The sequence below is a fragment of the Rhinatrema bivittatum genome, chromosome 4 (genome assembly GCF_901001135.1).
Source record: "Rhinatrema bivittatum chromosome 4, aRhiBiv1.1, whole genome shotgun sequence".
NCBI lineage: Eukaryota > Metazoa > Chordata > Amphibia > Gymnophiona > Rhinatrematidae > Rhinatrema > Rhinatrema bivittatum.
In genome coordinates this window covers 284,898,108-284,910,188 of record NC_042618.1, presented here as the reverse complement: position 1 = coordinate 284,910,188, position 12,081 = coordinate 284,898,108, and the positions used below count along the sequence as shown (strand labels likewise).

At 46.6% G+C, this 12,081-nt stretch overlaps 1 protein-coding gene across 1 annotated transcript in view; it reads left to right on the top strand.

The window, feature by feature from the left end:
• Positions 1 to 12,081, top strand: part of LMNTD1 (lamin tail domain containing 1) — a 1,277,316-nt gene that overhangs the window by 81,052 nt on the left and 1,184,183 nt on the right. The window contains exon 2 of the mRNA XM_029600162.1: positions 2,295 to 2,372. Within this exon, the coding sequence (XP_029456022.1) occupies positions 2,328 to 2,372 (45 nt within the window). The 5' untranslated portion in view covers positions 2,295 to 2,327. The remainder of the gene's footprint in view (positions 1 to 2,294; positions 2,373 to 12,081) is intronic.

The window sequence follows — 12,081 nt, the reverse complement described above, 5'->3', positions numbered from 1 at the left end:
ATGTTGGATATGTTGGAAATCGCGATTGTTGAGCCAAAATAAAAAATTAAACCCCCTCACCCTCCTTAATCCCCCCCCCCAAGACTTACCACAACTCCCTGGTGATCGAGCGAGGAGTGAGGACGCCATTTCTGCAATCCTTGGCGAGAAGCATGTGACGTCGGCGCCACGTCGAGTGACGCGGCGTCACGTGATTCCCGGCGAGTTCGCGCCGGAAGGCTCGTTCGGCCCAAAAAGAACTTTTGGCCAGCTTGGGGGGGGGTCAGGAGGCCCCCCCAAGCTGGCCAAAAGTTCTTTTTGGGCCGAACGAGCCTTCCGGCGCGACAACGCCGGGAATCACGTGACGTCGGCGCCACGTGATTCCCGGCGAGTTCGCGCCGGAAGGCTCGTTCGGCCCAAAAAGAACTTTTGGCCAGCTTGGGGGGGCCTCCTGACCCCCCAAGCTGGCCAAAAGTTCTTTTTGGGCCGAACGAGCCTTCCGGCGCGAACTCGCCGGGAATCATGTGACGCCGCGTCACTCGACGTGGCGCCAACGTCACATGCTTCTCGCCAAGGATTGCAGAAATGGCGTCCTCACTCCTCGCTCGATCACCAGGGAGTTGTGGTAAGTCTGGGGGGGGATTAAGGAGGGTGAGGGGGTTTAAATTTTTTTTTTTTGCACATATGGACATATACCCAACTCATTTAATTTTTTTTATGTCCATATTGACCGCAAATGGGACCCCCTTTGGACATATTGACATATGGACATAAACTTTTGCTCTGCACATCCCTAAAATTAAATTTGGTAAAGACAATACTGCATCTCAAGCCATTTTAAAGGAGTACATTTGATCGTATTGAGGAATACTCACAAATATATACATTTTAGAGCAATGAACGGTTTAGATAGATGGAAGCCCATCTATTGATCGTTACCTAGGTATATAGCATTTAGTTCAGGGCTTCCCAAACCTGGGACCCCCACAGCCAGTTAGGTTTTCAGGATATCCACAATAAATCTGCTTGTGATAAATTTGCATATCATGAAGATTCAGTATATGCACATTTATCTCATGCATATTCATTATAGATATCCTGAAAACCTGAATAGCTGTGGGATCCCGAGGAACCCCTGATTTAGTTATACATTTATATACATATTATGACTTTTACAGCAAGACAGGGCCATAATTGTTGCAAACATGAGTCTAAATTGAAAATAAAAGGCAGGAGAAAAGAAAAATTTTAAACAGTGAAAAGTTATAGTCAGTAATTCATGCTACAATTGGGTGTGACAAAGGACCTGTCAAATATATGGCGCAGTTAAGATGAAGCAGGCCTGAGTCCATTAGGTCAATCTCCAAGCCCATGTCTGTTTACCTCAGGTCTTCATTACTGAGATACTGGTCTGTTCAGTCTTGTAATGATTCCATACTTAGGGCCCTTTTTTTTATGCCTTCTTGGTTTTGATAGTGATAGGGTTAATTTTCAGCCATCAGCTCCTTCCTTCTTTAGCAGTGAAAGCCCCTCCAGCAAATAGAGGGCCTAGAGGGTTTTCCATCAATGCCCTGGCTTCCACAACATTCTCTTCAGACCCTGTAAAGAGCCCCTTTTAGAGGTCTTGGGTCTCTCCCCAGAGATTTTACTGCTCGTACTGGATGGTTTCATCCCATAGGGCAGTGATGGCAAACTCCAGTCCTCGAGTGCTAAGGACAGGACAGGTTTTCAGGCTATCCACAATGAATATGCATGAGGTAGATTTGCATACCCTTCTTTATTGTATGCAAATCTACATCATGCATATTCATTGTGGATAGCCTGAAAACCTGGCCTGTTCGTGGCACTCGAGGACTGGAGTTCGCCATCACTGCCACAGGGTATAGCGGGTAGGACTACTAAATCTAATTTGTCTAGTCTAGAAATATATTTTCTACTCTTACCAATAAGAAAGAATGTTATATTAGCCCATAGTTTTCAGTTTTAAGTATATAACTCACATTAGTTCTTTTAAAGACACTTGCTCATCATATGTTATATAGATACAGATTCTTTAACAGGGTAAACATTTATTGAGAGACAGAATGTTAAGGTTTTGTCTTCTGGTAAACAGCAGAAGTGCTTACACATTACAAATTAACCAGGTAATTTTTATTGGTATATGACTGTGACATGTTTCATATTCATAGCTGACAGAATCATTTGCTATAGTAGAGGCAGCATAAATAAATCTGTGCAAAAAGAAGCAAATATCTTTTCATTTTTTTCTTTGGGATATGCTTGTACTTACAAAGAATCTTGCTCTGGTTTAACAGCTCATCTCTGAAGAAAAACTGAAGTTGGAAAATATGAAAAGTCATCAATATATTCAGATCTTGGAAGCTAGATTAGAGGTTAGTGTCTGTCAATTTGCTAGTAATTAAACTATTACTTGACTACAAAGGCTACTTGCTATAAGTGCAGATGGCAATTTTCAGTTCATTTCCCTGTTCATTAAAAATATGTTCAATTGTCTCTCATAACAATCAAGCATGCCCCGTCCAAGAATGCAGTCATTCGTGTACTTAGAAGTTCATTTGCCCTTAACTTTCTGGGACTTCATGTCCTTTGGTGAGAAGGAGAGCAAATAAAAAAGAAAAGGGGTTTAACTGTGGAGAGTGTAAAATGGATTTTCCTTTAATAAAATCATAATAGCATAATTCTCTGTGGACAAGCAGGGCTGAATTAGCCATGATATATGGGAGACGTTGTCCAATGGATCACAACAGACCCTTCTTTCTTTGTTCATAGAGCTTTTGCTCTACTGGGCATATACTGGAATTGCTTTTTGAGTTCCTCAGTCTTTTTTTGTCCAAGCATCAGCACAGATGTGTCCCCTGACTCTCTCTTTTTTTCTTGATATCTCTGGTATCTTCGTTATTTCCAAATTTTTCAATTGCTACATTGACTTGCTGCCTCTGCAGGCTCCCATCAACACTATTCAGTGCTATGCAAAAAACCCCCAGAATGTTTTCTTCACACTAAGGATGTCAGGCACCAAGAAGTCCACAATTAGTTGCTTCAAATATTGTGTATGTGATAGGAAAATGTGTATTACAAATGGGCATGACATCTGTTAGTGGTGCACACGATCAAACCATGGCTAGGCAAATTGCTACTATTGTAGCCAGATGTCTCCATGTTCCCAAAAGTCTAGGGTCTGGAAGATGGAGGAACTGCGTAAGTATGAGAACCCTGGCTGCAGTGTAGCCCTCCTACTTGCAGGGTCTCTCAGCAGGCCACAGTCTGAGCTGCACAGGCTTGTGCCGTGAAGACCTTATGACTCAGTACTGCCACTCCTTTTAAAGACTGCCTCACCTGTTACTTCCTGCCTCATCTTGGAGTCTCCCACATATTATATTGTGGCCATTCTAACTCTGCCTTGCTGCAGTGCAAAGCCTTGTTGGTTTTCTGTTTTCTTTGTCTTTTGTTCTTAGTGTGTTCCCAGAATAGTGGCCTTCTTGTCTTTTTGTGCTTCCCTGTTCTGTTTAGTTTTCTTGTCAGTTTGTTCTTGTGTTGTGGCCTCCTCTTTTGTTTGCTCTGTTCCTGTCCTGTCTTATGTCTTGTTTGTGGTGCAGTCCTTGCCGTATGTGTCTGTGTTTGTTTGTTGGCACTTTTGTTGCTCTGCAGCTTTGCTGCCTTAGTGATTGTCCTCCTATAGCCCTGTCCTTCAGTGCACCTCCAGCTAAGTCCTGCCAGCCACCAAAACTAAAGACTTAACCTGAGGGGGAGGTGGCTGGTACAGACAGAAGACTCTGATGCTTGGCTATCCCTATTCCTGAGTACTGTGCTGCTCTTCTCCTGGGGATGACCCTATAACTGGCCAGTGTTGCCTGACAGTAAGTCTCTGAAGAGGCACATCTGGTCCTCCTCTCAGAGCACAGCCTCATTTTGCTCCTCAGATGCCAAGTTAAGCAGGAACTCCTCAGTCTCCCCCATCACTGGAGCAGGATGGAGGCTCCTTCACTTCCTTAGGGTTAAGCATACAAAATAAGCACAATTCTCAGGCACTAGTAAGCCTCTCACAAGCATCACAAAGCTTGGGGACTAGTAAAAATAAACACCACTCTTCAGAGCAGGAGATACAAGTGGCACAAAAGAAACATCAAGTTTTGTTGCCATCAATACAACCGTCACCATATTTAATGGCATCTCGGGCACTGATGCAGTCAATGCACCATCAGTGCACCAGGCTTAGACACCACTGATATTCCTTCCCTTGATGCCTCATTTATTGGAGCAGGCTCCTGCATTGTTGACACACTGGGCTGCAATGCTACTGATGCAACTCTTCACTAAGTCACCAGTTCTGTTACATTTAAGAATGATTTTGGGGCAGAAGGGGATATGTTTCACTTATCTCAGCAAATTTTTAGGGCAATGCCCCATCAAAGTTGCTGGAGCAAGGCCTATGCTTGGACATATCAGATTCCATCTGCTCCGTGGTCACTTTAATTTCTAAACAGACCCCAAGACAAATTTTACAAAGGCCAGATGATGTATAAGAAGATTCCATCCTAGTTTCTGAAGAGGATGTTCCATCTTCAGTGCCTAGCCAGAGGCCATGTCAACCCTTATACCAAGTGGCAGAGTTGTTGAATACTTTCTTTATCTCTCTAGTGGCTAAGAACAAGGAGGATACTCTTCAACCTCTCCTTTCCAGGATATTAGATTTATTCTTGCAAGAAGGAGTCTGTTACTCCTTATCAATGTTACATAAACTTTCTAATAACTTGTATACTAAGCTAATTAAAATTATTCTTCAGTCTGGATGGGATTTTTAAACATTTTTTCATACACTTTGAAACTTTATGAATATAAAATACAAGACAACTTGTTAAATCATTGGGATTTTACAAAATTGAAATCTTTAAAATATTAAAATATATCATAAACTACAGAAATTCCATTTATAAAATGGGAGTAAACACAAGGCCCATAAAATACAACCACTAGAACCCTGGGAAATTAGAGAAATGTCTACTGTATCCAGAGCTGCCTTACCCAGCCAGGAGCACTGACCCTTCTGTCAGCCCCACTTTGTCCATAGCCATCAACTCCAGCTGGGGCATCATTCAGTTCAGCAATAGGAACTAGGGGTATGCATCCGTTTTCGACATATTGGCGATCTGCAACGTATTTTGTCCTATCCGTTAAATACTTGGGGAGGCAAAACGCATCGCGACTCCCCACGTATTTAACTTATTATCCATTTAATTCAGTGCGCCCAGCGGCGCGCGCTTTTCTTCACCCCCATTAGCTACTAGCTACCTATGATTTTCACAAAATGCTTGTTTAAAAAGCCATGTTTTCGAGATCACGTGAGCCAGCGGGGAAGGCGGATGTGGGTGCCCTAGCTCCGGTTGCCGACCCCTAATCCTCACCCATCCCTGGCCCATCTAAATGCTTGGCACCACTGAACAGCCTGCTAGGAAAGATATTACAGCCTCTAGTATTGTCCTGGACCGCGATCATGGCTACCAGAATGGTTCGTAAAGACAAGGACAGGGAGAAGGTTAGAGGCGCCGAGCCGCCATCTTCCCCGGACCGCCCGCAGCAGGGCCTGCCGGTGGTAGGCCCTGATCTTGAGCAGATCAAGACGGCAGTCACGGCGGCAATTGGCCCGGAACTTAAGGCCATTGCAGACCAGCTAGCTGAATTAACGCAATCGTTAACAGGTTACGAGGCGCGCTTCGGGGAGCTAGAAACGAGGGTGTCTGAGACGCAAGACGACCTCGTGGCGGCAAAGAAGGATATCGGGGCCCTACAAACCGCGGTGACGCAGCAGGCCCAACGCTTGGAAGATCTCGAAAATCGGTCGAGGAGGTCGAATATTCGTCTCATTGGCCTCCCGGAGTCGATTTCGGACGCTAACTTACCGGCCTATCTAGAGAAATGGCTCCAGGAACAGCTAACTTTGTCGTCCCAAAATGGTCCGCTGAGGGTGGAGAGGGCGCATCGCTTGGGCCAAAGACAGCTCGAGCAGGCCAGACCGCGCCCCGTGATCGCTAAGTTGCTGAATTACGCGCACAAAATTGAGATCCTGCGGGCCCTGCGAGGCGGCCGGAGTCTGCTGTCGGACGGGCACAAGATTCTCCTGGTCCAGGATTTTTCATCCGGGGTCTCCCAGCGTCGGCGTGCCATGGCCCCGCACTGTTCGCAGCTCATTAACCTGGGCCTCCGGGCGACCCTCATATACCCTGCGCGACTGCAAGTGGCGACTGCCACTGGAGTTAAATGGCTGGAGACCCCAGAGGCAGCCAAGATCTTTGTAGAGTCCACCAAGGCGGGCGTTCCGGCGAACGGGTGAGCGGGCGTGCAAGGGCCCACGTGGCCAGAGAGCTGATAATGTGGTTGAGAGGCGTTGGACTGCTCACCGATTGCAAAGTGTTTCTTTTACCTTTACTTCAGTTTCTCCATGTTCCTAGTTTTTTGGACGGTTATCCCTGCTGGGAGGACGAGTTGGGGCTCGGCTGCGGATTAGAGTGGCGGGGACGTTTTTGGCTCGCTGGTGCTGCGGTTTAACGGCCGGGAGTATGTATCGGACCTGCATGAGATTGACCTGGTTCTTGCCTGGTGGACAGTGGCCCAGTGTCAATGCTGAGAAGACGCAAGCTTATACTTCGGCCCTAGCAGATACGTGCTCTCTCTTCACTGTGACTTTCCTTTTTCTTCCGTTGGATATAACTCGCTGAGAGACAGGCCAGATCTGTGGCGTTTTTTTTTTATTTTTTTTCCTTTTTCTTCCTCTATATACATCATATGGGAGCCTCCCCGGCCGTTTTCCTGGGATTTCTTCTTTGGTTTGTTTGCTACGTATTGAATGGGACCATTCTTACTATGGCTATCTGTACTGCATGGTGACAATCATCGTTTTTTTTTTTGTTGTATTACATGGATATTCTTGGGTTTTAACCTACTGCTTTCTGTGACTGGGATGCGGGGACACTAGGCTGGGGAATTGCACTTGTTTTTTTTTCCACTTATCATCTATAATATTTTTAATCCCTGCCCTGGAATGTTTTTCTTCTGCCGCGCATCAGGCTGTTATTACTCATTTTTTCTGCTCTGTGGTTACCATGTCTACAGTCTGGGGTTGTTTCTTTTCTTTTTATTTCTCTCTTTTCTGCCGCCATTTGCATGGAGGGATGCCTCCAAGGGACGGCCTTAGTGGGGGCCAGATTATTCAAGCAGTGGGGAATTGTAGGGCGGGGTTGGGGGGGGGGGGGGGGGGGACGGCATGTTAGGAGCCCACCTGCGTAGGGGGAGGCTACGTGATCTCTACTCATACGGCGCGGGCTTATGTCTGGCTTGGTGCTGTGTGGTTTGGGGAGACATATGGGGGGGAGAAGGGTGGGGGGGGTTGGAGGAGGGAGGGGGGGAGGGGGGGGACCATCGTCGACTGTATTTTTATGGAGTCCATTCCTGAACTGTACTGTCAAGGTTTTTGTCCTATGTCCCCTGTAGTAGTGTTTGGTGCCTGGGCTCCGGCTGGGAGGGTCCAGGTTAGCTTTCAAATCTATGCTCTGCTTTGTATAGTTGCTCATAGTTTGAGACTTTAGTAATTCCACTCGTGTCGTGTCCTGGAATGTCTGTGGCATAAACTCTCCTGTTAAACGTACTAAAATCTTATCCCATCTTAATAGGAAGGGAGCCCTCGTGGGTTTTCTACAAGAGACTCACCTCACTGATAGCGAACATTTGAAGCTTCGCAAACATTGGGTGGGACAGGTGACTTACGCCTCGGCGACGACCCGGTCGGCTGGTGTGGCTATCTTGTTTCATAAGAATTTGCCGCTGCAGATTAGTAAGGAAATTAAAGATCCGGAGGGGCGTTTTCTTATCATGGTGACCGAGGTTTATCAGCGGCAAGTGGTGTTCTGCAATGTTTACGCACCAAATACCTACAATGCTAAATTCTTCCGGACGATTAATAGGCTACTTCTCCCATATTTGACTGATATCATTATTGTGGGAGGGGACTTTAACACCGTAAAAGATCCTCAAGTTGATGCCTCGCTAGTAATTCGGCGGGAGACGGGGATGGGGAAAGGTATTGAGTTGTTGGAATCCTCCTTACAATTGGTAGATGTGTGGAGGACGCTCCACCCGGGGGTTAAAGAGTTTACCCACCTATCTCGGGTGCATGCGACGTACGCCCGTATAGACTATCTATTACTGAGTGGCCAAGCTTTTCCAATGGTGGGGGAGGCCGGTATTGAAACTATTGTAATTTCCGACCACGCCCCGATATGGGTGGATCTCCAACTTGCATCCATACCTCCGGGGAGAAGGACTTGGAGATTTCCCTATTTCCTAGCTGATGACCCCAAATTTCAGAGTTATCTTTTGGACAAATGGTCCGATTATACTCTCCTGAATCAAGTGCACGAGGAGGATCCCTCTTTGTTTTGGTATACGGCCAAGGCCGTCCTACGTGGGGATATTATTTCCTATGTGGCACATAGACGGAGATCCATCAATGCGCAGGTTTTACAACTTACTAATCAATTACGACGGGTGAAAACCCAGCTCCTTTGTAACAATACCGGTCCCCTTCGTGACCAATATTACTCTCTGCAATGTAAGTTAAATAGTGTTTTACATTCTCGAGCAAAACGGAGTATATTGTATTATCAGTTTCAATTGTACAGGTATGGGAATAAGGCCGGGAAAATGATGTCTAATCTGATCAGGGCCTCCAAGGGGGCACGATATGTGGCGGGTTTGAAGAATGCGTCCGGTCAGGTTGAAAACCGTACCCCGACTATCTTAAATCTCTTCCGTGATTACTATGCTAAGTTATATAGTGCGGGGGATTGGAATGAGGACAAATGCTCCAGGTTTTGCAATGCTATAGCCCTCCCGGAGCTTACATTAGAGCAGAGGCGGACGCTTAATGCCCCCATCACGGATTTGGAAATTAGGGGTGGTATTCTGCATTCCAAACGTCTGAAGGCCCCAGGACCGGACGGCTTTACGGCTGAATTTTATCGCTGTGTGATTGATAAAGTTAGTGGCCCTATGAAGGCTTTTTTCATGGATTTAATTACAAAAGGTGGATACCCCCCGCAGATGAACACGGCCCATATCACTATGATTGCGAAGCCGGGGAAGGATCCCCAGCGTGTAGAGTCGTATCGGCCGATTTCCTTGATTAACTATGATCAGAAGTTGTTGGCTAAGATTTTGGCAGATCGACTGGCAGGCGTCCTCCTGGATTTGGTAGGGACTCATCAGGTGGGGTTCGTACGGAAACGCTATATCCTTTCTAACGTTCGGAAAATTCTTGCGGCCCTTGAACTGGGTCATTACTTGCAGACCCCATCCCTTACGATCAGCTTCGACGCGGAAAAGGCGTTTGATCGGGTGGAGTGGCCATACCTGTTTTATGTCCTCCATCGTATGGGATTTGAAGGGTTCTTTCTCCGGGCGGTGCAGTTGCTCTATACCGACCCTCAGGCTTCTATATTGGCTAATGGGGGCTGTTCGGCTACCTTCCCTATTTTGCGGGGAACGAGACAGGGGTGTCCCCTTTCCCCCATGTTATATGTGCTGCAATTGGAACCCCTCCTGTTGACCATTCAAAATACGAGGGGGATACGTGGGGTCCGGCTTCACAATACCATCTTTAAATGTGTGGCATTTGCCGACGACTTATTGGTGTATTTAACGGACCCTCAGGCTTCTCTTTCCATATTACTGGAAGTCATGGGCAGCTTTGGGGAATTTTCGGGACTGCGCATTAATTGGGGGAAGTCCATGGCGCTTGCCAGCCCGGGGTCGGTGCGAGCGACCTGGCCTGGTTCGTTTCCCCTGCAATGGGCTTCCCCTACGCTTCGATACTTGGGTATTACTATATCGGCAAACCCGGCCAATGTTTATTCGGAAAATATTCCCCCGCTACTTCAGATGACGAATGATTTATTGCAACGCTGGGGGCCGTTGCCTTTGTCTCTTATTGGCCGAGTGAACTTATATAAAATGGTGGTTTTGCCCAAGTGGCTATACGTTTTGCAAAATCTACCAGTCCACCTTGCTCGTTTAGATAGGCGAGCGTTGGATAAGGCCCTAGGACGTTTCCTTTGGAAGGGGGGCAGAGCTCGTATGCCCTTAGCGTGGCTGAAGAGGCGTTGGGGGGCTGGGGGTTTGGGGGTCCCGGACCTGCAGCTATATAATCTGGCATGTAACGCGAGTATTTTACGGGACTGGCTGCTCGACGAAATGGTTTATACGTCATTGGAGGCAGATCGGGCGAGTACCTTCCCTATTGCCCTCCCTTGTGCTCTGCAGCTGGAGAGGCGTAGTTTACCTTATGTGTTCACAGACTCCGTCTTGGTTGCTCCACTTAGGCAAACTTGGGAGGCACTTACCAAAAAATTGCAATTACCCCGAATTTGTGCCTATTTATTGACCGTCGTGGGGAATCCCGATTTCTCTCCGGGTACTCAATCGCGGGCTTTCAGGAGATGGTACACACTGGGTGTCACCTACTTGGGGCACCTATATCATTCTGAGGGGCTGCGACTCACCTGGCCAGAATTCCGGGAATTATATGGCATGGCTAATAAGGATATTTTTCCCTATATGCAATTAGACCATTACATTAAATCTCTACCGCCGGCTTTTTTGCAACTACGGGTCTTTCAGCGGGTGGAGGAGTTGTTGCACCTTTCCCAGATTAAAGCCCCTTCCCTTTCTATGTATTATAAATGTTTAACTAGGCTTGACAGCTTTGATTTTTTTGAGGTCATGGCAGCCCGTTAGACTGCAGACGGGGAGTTTCAGATGACAGCCACTGTGTTACGGACCTGCTACCGGGGGATATCCCAGATCACGAGCAACAGTGCTTATCGTGAACTGCTGTTTAAATTTTTGGGACGGGCGTACATTTCACCACAGCGGGCATATCAACAGCATATTGCGATTTCAGCATGCTGTCTTCGATGTCCGGGCTGCACAGGAACGCTGACCCATGTTTTTTGGTCTTGCCCTGCGGTTTTGCGGTTTTGGTCCCGTATTGCCAAATATATAGCGGGGATATTGGGGGTTTCCATCCCTATAGAGTCCCGGTGGCTGTTGTTTGGTTCTATCCCGGAGCTGCGGCTCCGTGACTTGGGTACTCGCCTTTTTATACAAAAGGCGAGCATGGTGGGGAAGAAGGTCATTCTTGGGCAATGGCGAGAGGTGGATCCAACCTCCTTTTGGGTGTGGAGAAATCTTTTGTTTAATATGATGTATATGGAATCTCTCTCTTCTAAAGGACCTCCACAGCTGCGTAAGAGATTCTTAGCCATTTGGGAACCATATATTCAATCGCTCTCACACCGGGCTCGGAGCCGAATTCTTAACGACTGATGCAGGCCGACTTGAACTGCTGGAGTTTCCTCTTGCTTCACTTACACTGTTGGACGTGGACTCGACTGGTGCTGGTCTGGAATCCCGTGACGGAATTTATTGGACTGGATTGACGGTGGTTGGGGGGGTGGGGGGGGGGCGGGTTTCAGGGTTTTAAGGTTGTTATTATCCTGATAGCTGTCAGTACTGCTGGGGGCGGCGGCAGACGATAATGTGTTGTTGTTTTGTTCTCTGAAAATTTAATAAAATGTTTAAACATAAAAAGCCATGTTTTCAAACTTTTCCTAAATGTCTTGAGATCTCTTTGTAATCTGATCTCTGTAGGCATTGTGTTCCAAAGTGTGGGGACAGCTAATTATAAGGCCCTTTCTCTTACTTGGGTTAGTATTGCCGTTTTTACTGAAGGAATGGTCAAAAGTGCTTTATTTCCTGATCGAAGGTTTCTGTGTGGGACGTGTAGTCATAATGCTGTGTTTAGCCAGTCCGATTTTTCATCATGTATTAGTTTATGTATGGTACATAAGGCTTTGTATTTTATTCTGTGTTCTATGGGTAGCCAATGTAATTCACTAGAGTTTCTGTTACATGGTCCCTCCTTCTTTTTCCAGAGTATTCTGGCTGCTGTGTTTTGTAGTATTTGAAGTGGTTTAATGTTGTGTTTGGGAGACCTAGTAAAAGTGCATTGCAGTAGTCAGTGCTGGAAAA